The sequence below is a fragment of the Scomber japonicus genome, chromosome 6, assembly GCF_027409825.1.
Source record: "Scomber japonicus isolate fScoJap1 chromosome 6, fScoJap1.pri, whole genome shotgun sequence".
In the NCBI taxonomy this organism is placed as follows: domain Eukaryota; kingdom Metazoa; phylum Chordata; class Actinopteri; order Scombriformes; family Scombridae; genus Scomber; species Scomber japonicus.
In genome coordinates this window covers 5582683-5603876 of record NC_070583.1, presented here as the reverse complement: position 1 = coordinate 5603876, position 21194 = coordinate 5582683, and the positions used below count along the sequence as shown (strand labels likewise).

Sequence of the window (21194 nt, the reverse complement as noted above, 5' to 3'; positions counted from 1 at the left end):
TCAGTGATAAAAACATTACTTCCAGGTTTCAACATCAGTGTGATACCGCTCTGGCTTCTCTAAAGACAAATGACAACAGTTATGTGGTTATTAAAAAAGTCTTGCATAAACAAGAAGAAGAGGGGATATTGCTCATATAGCTACAGAGAGGGAATTGAATTACAGGGAATGAGTGATGTGTCTGGAAACGGCTCCCAGGGTGTAAAAAAAAAAAAAAAGCTAATCAAGAACAAATTAGAAAAGTCTGAGTCAAAGTCAAAAGAAGCTTTTCCATCATCAGGCAGGCTGATACAGAGCAGCTTAAAGAGGGCAGGAGAATGATTCTGGTCAGATAAGTGGAGAAAAGTCATTCAAAATAACAATGTGTTAGCTTGTGATGTTCACAGAGAGCCCACAGGACAGGAAACTGTGTGGAATAAGGACCAACCCTATAACCCTACTGTCTGTCAGTCAGCAGCCTGATTGGATAGCAAGCTAATAAGGCTGCTTCCTCCCAGTCTGTGATTGTCTGGTTTTGCAGCACATTTATATATAATACGCTGTGCCAACTGGAGCGAGCGTTCAGGCAGAGCTGAGAGAGCACGTGAGATGTTAAGAGAGTGGAGACGCTGGGAGAGAGCACGTGGGTGCAGATGAATATTTAATATCCAGGAATTCACACTCTATGACACCAGGAGTCAAACATAAGGCTTGCTGGCCAGAACTGATCCGCCAAGGTGCCCAAATTGACCGAATGGATAACTTTGCAAAGTATGAAATTGCAGTTTTTCCTATAAAACAAACCACTATTCTCACTTATTTTCACTTTTCAGGCAAGGCTTCTGATCTGCCTGTGAACATCCAGTTTGAGATATCTGACTTCCAACATGATTCAGATGTGAAGGACAAATCTTTCCTTGGGGGACTTGGACACATTTTTATCACTGTCTCTTACCAAGGTACCCCTACATAGTTTATTATAGTAAACTTATAGTATGTATGATATATATAATCTATTATATGTAGGTTATTATGCAATAATTTTACTGGTCTCACCTACTTGAGCTGTATGTAACCCTTGAACTAAAATGAGTTTGACACCCCTGCTATAGACATTAACACTGATTATCCTTGTAACAAGCTGGCCACAGCTCCACACACTGACCAAACATAATCCAGTTATATACAAGCTTTAGACCTGGTCTTGTTATTAAAATGGATAACTAAAAAGGCCCAATCAGTGTTCTATGAATGAAATCCACAATGTAATGATGTAAGCTGCTCTGAATTAAAGATAATCTTGTCTATTGAAGCAATACTGCACATTATTGCACATTATTACAATATGCAGATGGACACCGCCTCTAAAATGCTGTCGTCGGTTGAAAAATTACATTTCAAGTTCAGCAGCTGGTCCCCTGGAGATCAAGAGAGGCTGCTGCCCGAATCCTGTCCAAAGCCATTATGTGTGACTTTTAACAATCACACTGGGTTAAAGTTATAAGAAAATCAGCTGATACACTGATAATGAGCCAGAACAATATAATGTACACCCCCCCAAAAAACACAACATATGGTCAAAGTGCTTAAGTGGAGAATCTTGAGGTTGCCAGTTGTATCTCCTTACAGACAGGATAACTCTATGAAAAAGCAGGATTTCCCCTTCCTTCATTATAGCAGACAGCTGCTCTGACAGCCAACACATCACCGTGGTAACACAGGAGTGAGCGCTCATAACAGTGTGAGCATTGGATCAGGGCTTTCCTGAAAAACAGAGCATCACTCTAAAAAGGAAGTACCCCTTGTTAAATTCATGTGATATCAGAATAAAGAGTGCCCACCTCTTCATAGCAGGGTGTTGTTAAGACCCTGAATTATAAATACCTGACTTTAAATCCATCTCATCTGTGAGAGACGTAAGCCACCCGATCAGGGGGTGGAACTGATTAGTGGGGAAGTGCTGAATCACAGGCTTTAGCAGCCCTGTGGGTGGCCAATCACACACATGGATCAGCAGCACAGCGCGCAAAGCTCCAGCAGCACACAGTACAGATACCCTCGTGTGCCATGTAAGCAGGGAGGAAGAGCTGAAACTGACATTCATTTGACAAATACTGCCATTGAGATATGAATCACAAACATGTTCCCTAATAACTGCAGGCTGGAGCATCTCTGCAGCAACAACAATGCTTCATTTAGAGTAGTGTGCTGTGACACAGAGTGGAGCTGCAGCAATCTGGATATTGCACTTGGCCATATTGCAATTTGGATAATATTCACATTAATTGTTGAGGCGTGGTAGGAGCTTCCTGTGTATCTCCCCTTACTCTCAAATGCTGATTGTGTGCTGTTAAATCTCATCTGTTATACAGCAACACATATGACAGCTTTAAACTGCTCTGTGTGTGTATTAATAAGTCCTGGTTGCCGTTTGATTCATTGTATTAAGTGTTACAGCTGAAATGATGAGTTGATCCATCAGTTAGCTGGTCTATTGTTCAAGTCATTTCTTAAGCAAAAAAAAACATTTTCCCCCTAATGTATTATAATAAACTGAACATATTAGATTTTAGAGATTTGGTTGAACAAAACAAACTAGTTGATTTCATAAACTTAGGTTATAAGAATTGTTCACTTTTTAATATTTTGGCAGATATGTCAGGAAAGAAATTAATATTTTTTCCCCTCTAAAACACCATTTTCTAGGAAACTATAAATAACATCTGTATCACTGAGCACCTGTTTTTAATGCACATTCTTGATTTTGTGGATTAAAAAAAAAACACAAATGTAGAAATGCCGGAAATTTGGATAGAAAAAAAAAACAAAAAATCAAGGAAAACAAGTTTTACTCTTGGCTGAGGTGTGAAAGTGGTTTATCAATCAAAACATAATGTGAAAAAGGCCAATGAACAAATCATGGAGGAATAAATCACTTCTAGAAATTGACACCATGGCTATCTGGATATAAACGTATGATTTCTTCTCATTTTGTCTTAACATGAAGAAGACATGCAAGACTTTTACTTTACTAGTCTAAAGTCTGAAATGAGCTTCACTGCTATTTAGAGCTTGAATATTAAAGGAAACTCTGTGCCAATCTGTTTAAATGTCAGTGATCCATTAACAATCTACCTGTTATAAAATCCATACAATGAAATAATGAAATTAACTGATGCTTCTCTCTTAACTAAGCAACACATTTGGTTTCCATTCATCTCCATTAAAGCACATTAACATATTATACTTTCCTTTATTACTATCTTATCTTAATGTAAGTGAAGTGCATTAAACACATCAGTATACTGGATTACACATTACTCTCCTATGTGTGAGGATCAAAGATAAGCAGTAGTCAAGGGGCTGGGTTGAAGGGGCTAATTATCCACACTGTGTGTTTCACCCTGAGCTCAGTCAGTCTCCACACTGACACACAGGTTAATAGACAGCCTGCTGACATTTCATCCAGAGCAGCCAGTCCATCAGTGAAGCTCCACTGGAGGAAGAAGGAGGCTACACCAGACAAGATAGATCACTGCTGTCCTCAAACCTGTGTGAAGGCATCAGAGCCAGCACACACTGTCTGAAGTAAAGATTCATCTCTATATCAATCAATGTGTCAATGTTTGCTGCTTTGCCTTGTCATATGACAGTGAGTTGAATATCATCTATGTAACACTTTAGACATTGAGAAATGTTTACTGCCACTTTTTCTCAATTTTTCACAACATTTCATATATTAAATGATTAACTAATAAAATATGAATCAGTACAGAATAATTGTTAGTAGCAACACTACTCATGTAAGAAAAAGAAAAGCAACCTGGAACTATTATGTGTTAAATGATTTTTTTCTTGAAAAATAATTTAAAGGATTGATCCATTATCAAAAAATATCACCTGTTCATTTCCTGTTAATCAACTCATCATCCATAATATTCAATCAATCAATACAGCTCTAGTTTGCTATGGGTATTATTTGAATTCATGTCATATTATTGCATTTGATCCACATTATGAAACATCTGGATTCAGATAGTTCAGTATACATTTGTGATGTGTCTGGTTCAAACTCTAACTCAACAATCCAGACCTCAGCAGACACTGCTAAAACCACAAGGACCAGCGAACACATCCTGAGGGGGGCTCTGTCAAATAGGGGGGGGGGGGGGCGCTGTCTGAACATCTAGAAAGATTTGAGGCTCAGTGCAGACCATAGATTCCAAATGAGATGACACCATTGTAGAACAATGCAAGAAATGTTGCAGCTGTAGGCACATCACCTGTTTCAACAGCCAATCAACTCGGATCAAAGACAGCTGATCAAGTCAACAAACTATCAGCTGATGTAAACAGCTAAGTTTTGGATGGAGGAAAAGAGCCTCGACCCTTTTCTTTTTCGTTTTCCCCATTTCACCAATACTAGAAATCAAACTGTAGCAAGTAACTAATTATCACTGTCCTTGTTCATATGTTAAGACACTACAAATTACAAATTGAGAAGCCATCAGCTAGAATGGAAGTACAGAAAGCAGCCGTCACTATGGAAACGATACCCCATCACATACGTTGTGCAGACAGAAGCATTGAGAGTAGTTTTGACTGAAAGGCAGAATTAATCAGGTACACCAGTGCGTGGTAGCTATGCCTTTTAAAGTCAAACATGTACAGATTACATGCCTGTTATCATCCCTCATGCATAAATATCACTTTACACTCTGTGAAAGTATGTTTGTAGAGCTTTATGTGACCAATGAGGTTCTTCTCATATCAGTCAGTCTATAAAAACTACTACTCCCTTCACAATGCAGCTGGGGCAAAAGAGATTCATTATAATAACAGATGAATAAATGAATAAATCAATGTGTATGCACAGCAAGAATCAGACCTGCTCTCCCTCATTCTTTTCTCTTTTCATTCAGAATAACCAAAGAAACTCTTTACATACAGTATCAGCAAATATATGAGAATTAGATGAGAGTCCTAACTTCCATCTGATATTACATTAACGTTTTTATTTCTTTCCTTTTTCTTTTTGTTTTTTCAACATTGCTTGATGTTCCTTTTATGAGAAGTACCTGGTGTATGTACTGTATGTTCTTTTTCTTGTAAAGCACTTTGAGCTGCATTTACTGTATGAAAGGTGCAATACAAATACACTTATATTAGTATTATCATTATTTGTGGAGAGGTTGTATATATGGGCCATGACCGACTGCTTACATATACATATGCATTCTTACAGTCAGAGTTCAGGTGAGCACAGATACATCATCCTCTACATGAAGCTCAGACATCTGAGTCAAGTAACTGTAAGCACAACACATTTTTGAGTGGATGGGGACTTTAACATCATGTCATTCTGTGCTTGAGTGTGTCAAACATAATAAAACAGGGAGAAGCACTTCCTGTTTCATTACTCAAATGATCAAATTGATTTTGGGTTTGGATCCACAGTGAGAAACAGAGGCGTCACTCGTGCTCACAAAGATCATTAATAAAGATTTCAACAGCGAAACACAAAGTTAAAACTAATTCAGTGATGCAGCCTGTCTGTGTGTTCTGTGGAAAAGGTCGTCCACTAATCGGAAGATCAGCAGTTTGATTCCTGGCTCCTCCAGTCCACATGTCCATGTGTCCTTGGGCAAGACACTGAACCCCTCATTGCTCCTGATGGCTGCACCAATGAATGTTTTGCATGGTTGAAAGACTAGAAAATCACTGTATAAGTACAGTCCATTTAGCATAACATCTTTAACTGAGCATTGTCTCTCTCTGTAAATGTCCTGTCCTCTCTGAATTAAGCAAGTAAGACATTAAATACATTAACATAAAACACACCTGTGTCTGAACAAGAAAATGCCTTTAACAACATTAAGTATTGTTAAAAAAGTACGGTATAGCCCTTTTCTTCTTGTAGTCACTCAAAGGTGGCATCACAGAAATCAGGATCTTAACTATACACACACACACACACACACACACACAATAATGTAAACTTTTCTATAGAATCCAGCAGCTAAATAATCCTCCAATCAGACAAAACTAATGATTTCACAATTCCAACAGTTTCTCATTACCATGACAAGTTTAAATGTCATTCAAGTAGAATGTGTGCTGGCTGTCGTTTCTTGTCTCACACCCTCACGTGACCCTGGTTTCACTGTTTAAGATAACGCTGAGTAAATAAACTAATTGTGTCGTTTGTGAATTAGGGGGAATAATTGTTGCACTATGCTGCAGGGACCGCCAGATAACAGCTAAATTGTTACAATTAGACGGACCAATGAGGAGAAAGGGGGGGTGGGGGGTAAAACAAAGCAGTGCACATGATGGAGAACACACTGTGTATTGTGATGCTGTGATGCAATGGCTGTATTCTGTGACAGTGGGCTGCATTAACTGCAATGGCTACCATTCAATTCACAGCAAACAATGGATCTGATTCCTGACGACTGCCCCCAGCACGCTTTCTCACACACACACACACACACACACACACACACACACACAGAGCCTGGGATCAACACACAGTTGTTGTAGATTCACACTGCAGCATCCTTTCCCTCTATCTCTCTCTCTCAGCACTGTACACACACACACACACACACACACACACACACACAGACACACACACACACAGCATGCTCTCAGTCTTGAACCACCTTGTTAAATGAGCTTGCCAGCCGAGCAGCGACCAGCAGAGCAGCGACCAGCAGAGCTTCCCCGCTGCGACTCCATGTTTTCTGTCTTATGAAATAAGCCGAGCTCAGCCGGCCCTGCTGCTTCATCAGCGACACTGAGAGCAGGCCAATTTCCAAATTCTCTGATTCTAACTTCTCACACGTGAAGATTTTCTGTGTTTGAAAGTCCTTTATGTAACACACTGAATATGTTTAGCAGGTGGACTGTTGTTCAGAATAAAAAAAGGGAGTTTTTCCTTGCTGCTGTCACCAAGTGCTTACTCATGTGGGAATGTTGGGTCTCTTTAAATTCAATAAAAAGGGTAGTCTAGACCTGCTCTATATGTAAAGTGCCTTCAGATGACTTTGTTGTGATTTGGCACTATATAAATAAAGATTGATTGATTGATTGATTGATGTTTGCAGTTGTGTGTTGGGCTTTGGGAAATGGTGATTGACATGTTTCACCACTTTATAGCCAAAACAAGTAATGGATTATATTGATATACAATAACTGCAGCAATATAATTGGAGTGTGAAAAATACAACAGGAGTTATGCTGCATTCCATTTAGAAGTTGGAAGTCGGAGCAGGGAATGACGTCACACCTGAGTTTAAATCATTCCAGTTTAGAAGTCAGATTATCCACTGATAGCAATACCAGCTGATAAAAATGCATTTTGCTGTGTTTTGCACATACAAAAATCAGAGCAACATGTCCACAGGTAGAAGTTGGACAGTACTGTGTTTACGACTGAGACATAAATAAGACAGAACTTCTAATAAACAGGATATTACAACAACGTTCACACTGTTGATGCAACTTCAGAGTACAACTGTAACACACTTTATATATAAGGTTCAGGGTCCTATCTGACCAAAAACTCTCAGAGTGATACATTGGTTCTTCTTTTAACACTAGGAGTCACAGGCTCATTATCGACTTATGACTTATGAATCAAACTTGGATCATACATGTGAGAGTGAGCTAAAACTATACTGATTATAACATATGAAATCATATCATTTATTGAGGCTAGAGACAGGATATTATGTTCATGGAGCATTTCCCAACACCGTGTGACATTACAGACATGATTTCCCCTCATGTTCAGAACAGAAGTAAAGAGGAGGTGTATTTAAATGGACAGTAGCAGAGAAGATGTCATACAGTGGTGACCACAGCTCAGTTTATGACAAGTCCCTACAATAAAAGCACCTTGTTATGAATTACAACAAGTCATCATATTTCTTTTATTGTTGTTAAGCAGTGACGTCACACACCGGTCTGTTTTGTGTGAACTTGTTTAGCAAAGGCGTGTACGTACATAAAAGTGATACAAGTTCTATAATGCAAGTTGAAATTCAAGTATTTATAGTCTAAAGTTAACCTTCAGTGTATTAGAAGTGATTCAGATAAGTTTAATAAATGATGAACTCAAGTGGGATAAAAAAAGGTGGCAGTTCTGAGCCACATTAAATCCTCAATAACAAATGATAAAGTATTTCCTCTGTATTTTAGCCTGCAACAAATAATATAATAGCATAATAATGCAGGGAGGGGCGCTACACTTCTGTAAAAACACAGCATATTAAGTCCATCCTAAATGTGCAGTGTGTAGCTGCAGGTGAATATACACCAGATCAGACCTGGACCTGGTGATCACATGTACTACATGATGACATTTAATGAGATTAAAATATGAATGTGGAGCCTCTACTTGAAAGCTGTTGAGTCAGCTCAGTATTCTTCATTCTAGATGAGTCTAGGCCATTTTGCAACATTTGGTTGCACAGAGAGAAACGATGACACACCTTTATTGTGCACCTTTGTTAACACAGGCTTAGACAAACTTAACTGTTAAATATATAGAACATTAGTCATCAATCAGTGAAACAAATAAAGATTACAGTAATCTGGCAAAGTGCTTTCTTATGTAAATAATTGATGTAACTATAAGGTTTTTGACCATTGACCACCAACATGTTACATAAACACACACAGTGTATCTGCAGCTAATCAATAAGGAGTTCACCTGTATCCTAGAAAGCGTGTCTGCTATCTCAGCCTCAACTAAAAATATACTATTGAGATACAGTCAGCTGCTATGCAAACTGCAACAATCTAAACAGCCTGCCTATGTTTCCATTAGCAAACAGCTTACTGGGAACCAGTGAGGCAGTAGCAGCAGCAGCAGCAGCAGTAGCAGCAGCAGCAGCAGCAGCAGCAGCAGCAGCAGCAGCAGCAGACTAACCTGCGTCCACAGATCAGGCAGCATGAGCTGAACATGCAAAGCAGCGGTGTGTGAGCATTGCTGATAAGACCTGCTGACGTCCAGCACAAACACAGGAACCAGCACTTCTCAGGTGACTGGTAGCTTGTATCACAGAAAAGTCACATTACTCAATGATGTGGCGGTCAACCACAAAGGTTAACAGCTCAGCAAAGTCTTCCAGGGAATGATAAAGGACTTAAAGGAATATTACAACATGTATTACTGTACTGTGTATGTACATAATCTGACTGTTTTCAGGACCAGGCTATGTCATGTAGCTAGAAAGGTGATCTCTGATTTAGGGCCAAACTGATACTGGATTTTTGGGGCTGATACTGATACTAAAATTTTAAAAAATCCAATATCAACATATGGTCCAATAATCTTATACACACAGAATATAGACATAAAATGCACATTTTTTGTAATGTGGTTATCAAACACTTGTGATAAAGGAAGCAGGATATTTTATAGTTGAAGTATAAACTTTATGGTATAAAATGAATCACTGTGAATTTGATAAATACCTATAAATAATAAAACATGTACTTTAAAAAAAATATTGGTGCATATTGGACAACATATGCTGATACCGATACAAGATATATCTGTTATAGGCCAATATGGGCTGACTGATATATCAATCTGGCTCTACTCTGATTAAACATGTATTCTACTCTATGCACACATTTACACACACTGTCTAACAAAAGAAAGGTCAACATAATCAGACTATGTTTGAGTTGTCCAGCTTAATACTGGCGATCATCAGAGACAAACTGTCTCCAAACCTGTCTATCAACACACATTTTAATGGATCTCAGAGAGCGTGTTCACATGGAAGAGCTGGGTTTAGTAACAGCTGACCAGTGACATACAACATCAGAACAGTCAGGTGTTCTTACAAAAATGCAACACAATCCACAAGCTCAGATATGGCTTTAGATCCAGCACAGACCAGAGGTGAGTCACCACCTCTGGCAAGATCACATCATTAGCACATATTCTCTGTTACAGTCAGCTGGATATATTCTTTTCTCACTAGTTAATTATACTGTTTTTTTATTTTGTTTGTTTTTTAAAACTGAGATTACTTTAAACATTAACTTTAATGTCACACAAGCCTTCTGGATTATTTCACAACACTGCATAGATTATAAAGCTTCCTGTTGAGTTAGTTATGTTGAAGGAAATACAGAGCAACATCAGCATTTCAACACTTGCTTGTAGAAGTTAAATAATTACTCAAGTCACTGATCAGCCCATTCAAAAAAGAAAACTAGAGAGAGATACAGCAAATGATCTTTAAATACTACTTCTGGCTGTGAGAGATTGTGAAGAAATCTTATCTTATCTTATTATCTGACATTTTATAGACACAAAAAGTATGTGAAATAAATCAGCACAATAATCACAAATCATCTAAAATATGCAAATAATCAATTAATGTTGATTGCAGCGATACAATCTGGGTTTCTTGCTTGAGTTATGAGCCTTTTGCTTCTTTTCACATGAGTTTTTTCTCTTTACAAATGCTAATTTTACAAATCAGTGATGAGCTTTGACAGTTTTGTGCTCATTCAAGTAAATGTTCAATCATCTAGTAACTTAACACACACACTATGGGAAAAATTAAGAGGACTTTCACCTGTTCGCCTCTTGATTCGGCCCCTTACAATATATGTGTGTTGGATCCCTGCTCTGACTGGCTACCTATCCTCTTTTATCCTGCCAGCGCTGAAATGTCCTCTATGCCTTCTACCAGGTCATATAAATGTCTTGTACTATGACTCCAAATTGGTCAATCTCCCCCATCTCATGTCTACTTCAACTTTATTTATTCCTCACACTTACAAAAATGTGCACAAATAACACTGCAAACATTTGTGGATCAGGTATTTAGGTGACCTATTTTCTCTAGTGGACATTCATATTTCTATACACACTTTATGCACTAATACACACACACTGGGCTGTGGTTAGAAGCTGTAAAAGTGCACATAATCAACTGGCAAAATTAGTCTTGGAGGAAGCACGAATGAGCGAGCGAGCTACAGGAGCACATCAAAGCCTCGCCTCTCTGATGGGATGCTTCCTGACCATCAAGCTACTGCTGCTGGTGCTGCTGGTGGTGTCCTGCTAGAGAGCTTCCATAAAAACCGACCGCGTATTTTCTGCTGCAGCAGGGCCCCGCTCTGGAAATTAGGAATGCTGCCATGTGACTGGTCAGATAAGGCTGGATGGCTGGTTAATTCCACTGTATGTGTGTGTAAGTGTGAGTGTGTGTGGGGTCGCATGTGATCAGAGTGGGAATGGCAATCAGCTTGAGGAATGTCCAAACCGCCACTCGAGGAGTTGATATTGGAAAGGTGCCATTTAAGCCACAATAGGTCAATGTTTGATCAAAATACAGTCATATATATATAGTCATCTGGGTGATAATAACTCACATTACAGCATGAGACTAAAGGACCGGTGAGTCCGGTCCAACGTCCCCTGTCCCCTGTTGGACCCTGGTTAAGTTATGACACTGTGCTGAATGAATGTGTTATTATGGACCAAGTTAAGCTGCTGGCAATTCAGGGAGTAAAGTGCAGCAATATGGCCATCAGGAATAAGATCTGTGTGTATGTGTGTGTGTGTGTGTGTGTGTGTGTGTGTTTTCTGATAAACGCTCACACACACCTGACCTCACACACTGACAAACATATGTTGCAATTACAACACTATTAACCAGATAGATTGACAGCTCTACGGATAAAAAAAAAAAGATTTGACAAGCGATATAAATGCGCGAAACACTTTAGTTGCTCAATCCTGACACACTATTAAATTGTCAAGCATAAAAACGCAATAAAACTAAAAGCTAATTTCCATTGTAGCTCTGTAAGGGGGGGGGGGGGTGGGGGGGATAAGGTAGGATGGCAGCTATTCAAGTGAGGCGAGATCAGTGAAAACACATGCAACAACATAACACCCAATCAAACAGATGAAAACAGAAGAACCATACACCGCTTCAGAGAACTTGGGGAGAACTGCAGCAGTGTAGAAAATGTGCTTCCGCCTGTAGAACTCTTCAATTTCAAAAGGTTTGTTCAGATGTGTGTTTTCCCTTCTTTTATCTATGCTCATTTTCACCTGATCTGTCAGCAATGAGGCTGAGATACATTCACTGACGTTGCAGTAGATACAGGCCTTGGACTATAAATAAAAGATCAACCAATGGCAATCCCCAGCAACAAATCATATGAATAATAATGTAGCAGCAGCAATGTAAAGCACATCTGTTTGTTGTTGTCCCCTGACTAACACAGCTAGCTCATGTGTGTTCAGTTGAGCAGGGGCAACCTGAAAGTCCTCTAGCACAAACACTGACGATTAACGTTAGCCCACATCACATGGCGAGGCTTGAAATCCGCCAGACGAAGGCTAAAACAAACAGTCTGCAGGCATTACTCTCTGTAGCAAGCCAGCTAACTGCCTAGCTTACTAAAAAACAACTAAGTGGACAGCTAGTAGCGGCGCAGACATTACTCAGCTAGCCGAAGTGACAGGAGCTACGGGGCATATTGTAGTGGCAGCTGAAGAAGTTAGCGCACATTCAAAGCTGCCCGTACTACCGTTTGGGTAAATACTGTCAAGCCAGCCCATCCCTCCCCCGCTATAGCCGACAGCAGCCCCGCAAACAACGCTTTTCGTAGCTATGGAGAGAGCGACACGCCAAACACAGTTCAAAAAGCTGTCAATTCAACGTGACCACGCTTACAAGCAAAGGCTAAGCATATGAAATATCACCCAACGTCATTTATTTATCGCAACAAATGTATTATCCAATTCGGGACGCGTTAAAATCCACGAAATTTGCTTTTAAGCACAATTTCTATCAACTTAAATGAAAAGGAAACGCTTCCTACTGCAGCCCAGCGTCGAGTGTTTACGGGGACGGCAGCTGCGGAGAACACTGACATAGCTATTATTTAACTTCAAACCGGTGCTGCTCTGTTAATATTATATGTGCCGAATTGAAGAATTTGTCTTAACAATTATGTAAAGGACGTGCCTGTTTATTTTACATGCACCTATCTTGTCTACTAAGCAAAGCCAATTAAACACAGCGATATTAACTGGCGGTTCAGGCGAGCCGCTCTTAGCCTAAAATCAGACAGCTGGCTAAAGCTAGCTGGATTTAGCCAGTTGCTTTTCGGCTTACCTCTCTTGACGGCCTCGTCATACGACAGGAATCCTATCCTCGACTCTTTGGCCCCCATGCTCCCCTCATTTCATTGCGATGTAAGGAAATAAACGTTAACAGCGGAGTTCTTCAGACGCGTCTCCCTATCCGTTTGTTGTGAAACGGTACAGTGTGTGTGTGTGTGTATGTGGTGAACGGGTGAATGTGTTCAGCGACGCCTCCAGTCTGTCACATGATCTGACTCCACAGGTCAGTTGATCAGCGCTTTGAAACGCTTGTAAACACCACCGACATGACAGAGGGAAGCGTTTTATTTTGATATCGGTTTATTCTATAAAAATCCCCACTGTTTTGCAAACTACCTAAATACATTTTGAGGCATCATGCGCAGTCATACACAGCTGTCAGTGTGTGCGTGTGTGAAGCTGGAAAGCAGTGTGAGTGGCGCCACCTTGTGGCCGCTCCGCTACATAACCTTCCTGTAAGCAAGGAAACTGTACTTTAAAGTTTATAATATGAAGGTTTGATTCACATGCACGTAGCCTCCAGTTAATTTCACTTTATCTAACGCTAATAGTGAGTTATTTACTGGTTGTACTTCACTTCGGCATTTAGGGTGGATTAGGGCAATGTGGGACATTGACTAATGTGGAACAACTAAGCCACAGTGCATTTATCTCTTTTTCTATTCAATTCTTTTAAAGCTAACTGTCAACATAGAGACTACTAGTTTTTTAACTTATCTGACAAAGAAAGAAAAAAAAATTGTAGGCCTACTAAATTAAATGACCAAATATGGGTGTGCACATTTCAGAATGTTTTGTTAGATAAGGCTGCTTGGTATAAATCAAAGTATTTCTAGGCTATGTGCCATTTTCCTTTTGAGTACAATATCTAAAAAATGTCTTCTGATTTAATAACGAAACATCTTGGGGATTTCATAATGATATTAGTTGATATAATTTACTGTACTGGATGTAAACATGGTAAATAAGTCAGATATGCTAGTGTCCCACATTACCCTAATCCACCCAAATACAGGAAGGATACATTTGATACATTTCTACTAGTTTATTTGAGCCATTTATGCAATATTCCTAAAAACATATGGGACATATAGGAGATGAGCGTCTAAATCAACTCCTCAGAGTTAACAAAATATTGTCAATCAGAGAGAATTCTTATTTTAATGCATTTCCCCTCATAAGCATGGTATTATTAAATGCCCTGGTTTTAGACTGGAGTTTGGTGCGAATGTATTTAGCACGAGGAAGGAAAATATAAAGTTGTGTTTGAGAAACTTTAAGTTAATAAAGATCATTTGGGGTGGGGTAGATTATGGTAATGTGGGACACTTTTTGCAATTCTGACTTGTTTACCATATTTACATATAAATCCAGTCAACACCTAATATCATTATGAAATCTCCAAGATGTTTCCTTGTTAAATCAGAGGACAATTTTTAGACATTGTACTCAAAAGGAAATATTGTAATGTGGGACACTAGTTTTTAGGCCTAGAAATACTTTGATTTATACTAAGCAGCCTTATCTAACAAAACATTTTTTTCTTTCTTGTCAGATAAGTTAAAAAACTAGAATTGAATAGAAAAAGAGATAAATGCACTGGAGTTTAGTTGTCCCACATTAGTCGTTGTCCCACATTGCCCGGCCTAATCCACCCTATTCTTCCTCTCTGTCCTAAAACAAATAAGGTACACTCCTACATAGCAGGTGGCGGTAATGCACCTTTAACGCTGGTTGCTTCCCGCCATTAAAGCCAAGAAGAAAACGCAGCGTCACTACGCCAGTCTGTCAACATGACAGTGATCACAGCGCTCTTCATTTAAAGCTCCGACAGATAACAGCTGGCTGACACACCACGAGGATTTAACCAGGAATATATTCATGAGACATATGGACACATTGATGATCTTGTGTTGATAGCTGTGTTATTCTGCTTATTAAACATGTTGCATCATTATGTTCCGGGATGAAGCTCGCAGCATGGTTAATCATTGACTGAAGATGGCAGTCAAAGTTCTGCTTTACTGGCCCAATATTATTGGTGAGGAATATTGCACATTAACTTTTAAAGTATGTACAAGAGTGTCTGTTTATATATATATATATATATATATATATATATATAAGACGTGTAATTTATTATGATTTAAAAAAAATAACTTGACTTGGCTATTATGTGATAGGCTATAACTGTTATATGATCAGATGAAGGTGACCAAACTCTCACATTGATGAGATAAAAACCTAATTGTTTTATAATTTTATTGTTGTATGTATGTTATAATTACACTTAAAGGTACTTTTTTGTTTTTAATTTTATTGTTGTAAACATATGGGTTTTTTCTCATATCACTATGTTTTTGAGCTGCTGTAGCGATGCATTTTCGCCACTGTGTCTGATCAATAAAGTTTTATCTTATTGACTTCTAAAGTTATGTCACGTGGTTGATCTACTGAGTTTGTTGAATTTTATTTTTTATTTTTCAGGATACTTTCGCATTGGCCTTGTGTTTGCTGCTTGGGCTACCTTTGAAACACCAGCAGTGTTTGTTCCTCTTTACTCTCTCTCCACAGCTCTTGATGGTAATGAAACATCTGATCATGTTATTTTACCTGCAGGATCATGTTCATGTTGATATTTTTTTAAATGATGTGGCATAGGTGTCACTGCTCTGAGTGAAATGTTGATAGTGATGTTATTGTAATATTATACATCAGAGTTCCAGCTTCATATCTCTTCAGTAATGATGTCCTCTGTGCAGGAGTGGACGGCTGGGTGGCGAGGAGGCTGGGACAGACCTCCAGATTTGGGGCCTGGCTGGATGTAGTGGTGGACAACCTGAGCAGAGGCATGCTGTGGAGCCGGCTGTATGAGGTCTGATGGCTATGCACACACACACACACACACACACACATATCATCATTGTATCTCGGTGTGCAATAACAATAAAGCTTGTTATCATATCTTAACAGCAGTCAGGATGGAGTCATGTGGAGTCATGCTCTTTATACCAAAAAAAACCACTATGCTGTCAACATGTCAACATTTACACCTAATATGATGATTTTAACACACTCATATAACCAATCATTTGGGAATAATAAATATACAAATATATTATTAAATATATTCTAATAAATATGTATTTGTACACATATATTTATATACATACTTGCAAATGACTGCTATATAAAAATGATTGTCAGAACTGTTTGTCAGAGCAGGTTTTCCCACAAATCAAATTCAATTACATCTCCTCCTCTTCCCTCATTAAACATGCCACAATCTATAAAAACACAAATATTATTCATTCATTCATTCATTTCAAAAGTTTAGGCTTCATATTTATGTAAGTTACTGACCTGCAATTGGCTCCAAACTAATTGTGATGTCATAAATCCTGCTCATCTCTGAAAATCAGATTTTCCATTAGATGAATATGAAAACAATCTTCTAATGTCAAACTCTGCACATGCATCATTCTGCACAGTGAAGCTCAAACCTCTGCCTGAAGTAACATTCATGAAAAACACCTTTTTGACTTGAGGGAGGCTTTAAACATTCATTTTCAACCAGTTTAAATAGAGAGAGAGAGCTGATTCTCATTTTTTCTGCTTTGTGTCACAGTGTGTTCCACGCTGAACATGTGGAGTAGAAGGAGAGTCAAACAGAATATCATGACAAAGCATGAATATTCCCAAGGCTGTGAGTCACTTTCTGGAGCTTTTAATGTTCCACTTTGTCCACTGTAAACAATGTTATCAAGCCGTGTTATAACAGGAGCGCTGTGACCCGCCACCCTGCACATGACTGCAGGAGAAACATTGATGAAAGATGAACAATGAAAGGATTGTTTGAACGATGAATAAATAACCTTAATCGAGTGGCAGAGTGACTCAAACTGACCTTTAAACACAATGTTTGGCACTTGTAGGATTCCCTGGAGGATCTCATGGCTGAGCTTTAAAACATGAGTCCAACTGAACATCACTAAAATAAACCTAAACCAAACACCTTCTGGAACAATGTGCTGCATACACATAACTTTTTACTAAAGCACATCATCCAGATGTTAAAGCATTCCTACATTCTAACATCAAGGAGCCCTTAACAAAAAGTAGTATACTTGAAGTTCATTTTATTAAGTAAGCTTGAGTGTAAGTAGAAGTATAGCAAGTATACTACGGACCATGTACTTGTAGTGTACTAGAAAGTTTACTAATTTAATACCTCTTCGGACTAAATTGGAACATTTTTAAGTTTATAAAAGTATACTTTAAGTTTACTTTATAAGGTCATTTTGAGTTTACAAAAGTACACTTTCAAGTATACAACAAGAACACTCATCTATATACTACTAGTGTACTAGGTATATACTTATAGTCCACATTTTAGTTTATTGAAGTATACTTAAAGTATAGCACAAGTACACTCTTCTATATAGAGCCATTGTACTAGTTCTATACTATATGATGTTGAACATATAAGTTTATAACAGGGGTAATACCTCAAAGCTTTTATTCTGTTAAATGAAATGTAAGCACGAGTCAATGACTTCACCTTATTCTGTACTTGGATCAAGATATACTAGGTATTAGTACTTTGTGGCAGGAAGAAGTAAAAAGTATACTAAAGTACAAGTATAAGCCTTAGTATTAAAGTATAAGTGTAAGTCTTAGTATTAATGTACTTAGTCTTAGACTTTTCTTTATACTTTTCAGTATAAGCAAAGTATACTTCACTATACTATTCTTAAGTATATAAAATATAGTATATAAAAAGTAAACTTCAAGTATACTGCCTCAGATTTAGTATAAAATAAGTATACTCATAGTACACTTGAATAAACTACCGTACTTTTTGCTAAGGGAGGTTATTCTTACTCACAGTAAAGTAACTGTCTCTTTTGTGTTGTCCTGTGTGTGTGTGTGTGTGTGTGTGTGTGTGTGTGTGTGTGTGTGTGTGTGTGTGTGTGTGTGTGTGTGTGTGTGTGTGTGTTGTGTGTGTTTGTGTGTGTGTGTGTGTGTGTGTGTGTAGTGGGGTTGGCTGGTGTCCGCACTAGAGTGGTGTGTGTTTGTGTGTAACCACAACACTCGAGGTGACCGTTGGAAGGACAGCTTCACCAGCAGCCCTGCTCTCATACGAGCCATCATGGCCAACGGTAATGTGTCTGTAGATGTTTGTATATAATGTACAGCTCCAGATAAATCCTGCTAGTTGACTTGAGCTTCGTGCGTGTGTGTGTGTGTGTGTGTTGTTCTCAGGGTTTCGGACACCCCTGGGCACGTGGGTGGTGAGCGGGCTCCACTGCCTCCCTCTGTGGCTGTACGGCTACCAGCGAGGTTTACTGTCCCGCTGGTTCTATCTGCCACTCTGGATTGAGGCTCCAGGGACCATGCTGCTGGCTGTAGGTCGTCTGCTGGCTCTGACAGTAGAGGTACGACATGTGATCATCATAAACATTTTTTTTTAAGTTAAAGTGCTTTAAATGCATTAAATGTGTCTTTCCAGATGTGGTGTATATGGACACACGTTGGATTCCTCACCGGTGACGAGCCTGAAGAGAAGAAGAACTGAAATCCATACGCAATTATTTCCTGATCTCGCCTCAGTTTAAAAAACAAACAAAAAAAACAAACTAAATCAATAGACATGATTGATTTTTGTGTATGGCTGCTGCTGAGATACAAGGTAAGGCTCATCTCCCCTCTGCTGCTGTCAGACTGTGTTGTAACAGCATGAATGAATGAAACATTAATAATCCCCAAACTAGAGATCACTTCATTCATAGCAGCTTAAAATTACATTATATATGCAAATATACACCATACACACCTATCAAATATACACATATACAAATAAACAGATAGCATCATACTAAAATATTGCGTTGGAAATTGGATAATTGCACATAAGGTGAAACATAAGAAAAATCTGATGAATGATGAATGAATAAATAAGATGATGATGTGATGAGAGGTGTTGTATCCCCTGTGGAGCCTCGAGGACACTCAGTAAACTTAACCAGTACATAGAGTCTCTTTCTTTTCCTCGCTTTGCTTCCACCTCAATATAAAACACTGTGTAACAGAGCACTGATGCTACCACAGCATCATTCAATGCTCCAACTAACTCCAACTAAAGGGAACACAAGAATACACAGATTTATTTTTGTTAGTTAAAGGGAACACAATGGCACTGTCTATTTACTGGAATAGAGATGTCATGTAAGCACTTTAGATAAGTCAGCATGACAGTTAGAAATGAGAGAAATGTTTGCACTAAAGGGAAAGCTTGATTTATTATACACACATATAATGATGCTTTACCTCTGTTGTACAGGAAGCCAGTGTAAAACTCGTATACAGGTTAACACTGCACACTTTTTAACACAGTTGAATGTAGCTGTAAGCAGATTTGAACTTTATTAACCCTCCTGCTGTTTTCCTGTTGATTGTGTAACCTAAGGATATGGTAGAAATGAGGTGTTAGACCTTTTTAACAAAAGTCATTTCAACTTATGTTTGGAAATTAATTAACAGGCCTCATTTAGATGAAATTATACCTCAGTCTTGAATTGTCCTCATGGGTCAAAATGGAGCAGAGGACAACAGGAGGGTTAATGTACTTTTATAAAGAGATTTTATACAGTTGACAATGAAATAAACACATCTGCTTACAGCTACATTATAGTGTTCTATAAGTCATTTAGTAAATGTTCAGATAGTGATTAATAATGATCTATAGTGGAATTTGAAGTGTTATCTTACATGCAGGGAATTATGTTTGTGTTAAAGAAAAAAACAGGCTAAATGTGCATCTCTCAGCTGTATACCTGTTGCAAAAACCATTTTAAAAATGGTTGAATATTTGGTAATTTTGTAATGTTTAAAAAAAGACCTCAAACTTAAACAAAGCAATTATGAAGAAAAAAGGCTCACTCTGTAGTACTATATACAAACATTAAAAAAAGACATTTCTGCAAATATACATTATAACCATAATCAAGACTGTTGTTGTTGATGATGATGATGATGATGATGATGGATGGTAAATACTGTTAAGAAAGATGTAAATAGTTTAGGATACATACATTAATGGTGAACTATAGTCATTTATATGAATGTATTGATTGACTGTGGCTTTATTTCTTATTGTGCATGATGTTTATTATGATGTCAGCAGTTTGAATACATTTATACAATAAAGAAGTGGACCTTACTGTTTTTAGTAGTGTATGTGTCATGTGTTTGCAGAAGTGTAGCATGTAGCTGCTGAGTGCTACTTTTACTGGTTTCACTGAATCATTACGTCCACAGTGATTGGTTGACAGGTGACTGGAATGTTAAAGAGAATATTCATCAACACACAGGAGGAGTGTGATTAGATAGATCTTGATGACTTATCAAGAACCTTGTATCACACATCAAACACCATCTACTGTTGACTGAACACATCTTCATCATTGATCAGATAAGTCTACACACAGTGCTGATGTGACCTACTTTTATTACTGCTTTGCAGTTTTAACTCAGGAAGTTATTTTTAGATATCTTTAGATGTTGTGTGAATATGAGCCTTGAACGTGACATCCATATATTAAAGTGCTTTATTGATGGTTTTTAATTTAGAAGCATTTCTATTTTTTTTTATTCCATTTTGATGATGTTCTACTTTATTTTGTTGTTATTTTATTTTATTATTATTATTATCATTCTATAAATTTAATCTCCTTATTGATTTGTTTCTTCTGTCTTTTTAATCTCTTTTTAAACCTAGTTATAGTCAAGCTTTATTAAACTTTATTCCTATTTTATTTATTAATCTATTTTAAACTAGTTGTTTTACTCAACTTTTAATAAACTTTTTTATTTTAAACTTTATTTTCTCCCACACACACACTAATTATTCTCTTTTTTCTTTGTAATTGTTCTTTGTTTTTCTTCCTTTTCTTGATGTTGTTCTTGTTCTACATTTGTTCTGTCTTATTATCAGCTTGTCAATCAACTGTGGAGCACTTTGAACTATATTAACCTG

The 21194-nt window shown here is 38.0% G+C and overlaps 2 protein-coding genes across 4 annotated transcripts in view; one reads left to right on the top strand and one right to left on the bottom strand.

The window, feature by feature from the left end:
• The window catches only part of usp32 (ubiquitin specific peptidase 32), a 60980-nt gene extending 47681 nt beyond the window's left edge, over positions 1–13299 (bottom strand). For all 3 annotated transcript variants that reach the window (XM_053321152.1, XM_053321153.1, XM_053321154.1), the window contains exon 1: positions 13149–13299. In XM_053321152.1, coding sequence (XP_053177127.1) covers positions 13149–13206 — 58 coding nt within the window. In that variant the 5' untranslated portion in view covers positions 13207–13299. The remainder of the gene's footprint in view (positions 1–13148) is intronic.
• A 1619-nt stretch (positions 13300–14918) lies between these two features.
• si:ch1073-145m9.1 (CDP-diacylglycerol--inositol 3-phosphatidyltransferase) lies at positions 14919–20015 on the top strand. Its single transcript, XM_053320882.1, has 6 exons — positions 14919–15197; positions 15644–15739; positions 15919–16031; positions 18195–18318; positions 18422–18594; positions 18669–20015. The coding sequence occupies exons 1-6, from the start codon at positions 15158–15160 to the stop codon at positions 18732–18734; spliced, it is 612 nt and encodes a 203-aa protein (XP_053176857.1). The 5' UTR covers positions 14919–15157; the 3' UTR covers positions 18735–20015.
• Positions 20016–21194: the final 1179 nt, after the last annotated feature.

Bases quoted from the DNA above. Each gene is read 5' to 3' on its own strand.
- si:ch1073-145m9.1 (XM_053320882.1), top strand. From the start codon at position 15,158: ATGGCAGTCAAAGTTCTGCTTTACTGGCCCAATATTATTG. The intron at 16,032-18,194 runs GTCTGATGGCTA...GTGTGTGTGTAG, and splicing joins TGTGGAGCCGGCTGTATGAG to TGGGGTTGGCTGGTGTCCGC. The intron at 18,319-18,421 runs GTAATGTGTCTG...TGTTGTTCTCAG, and splicing joins ACGAGCCATCATGGCCAACG to GGTTTCGGACACCCCTGGGC.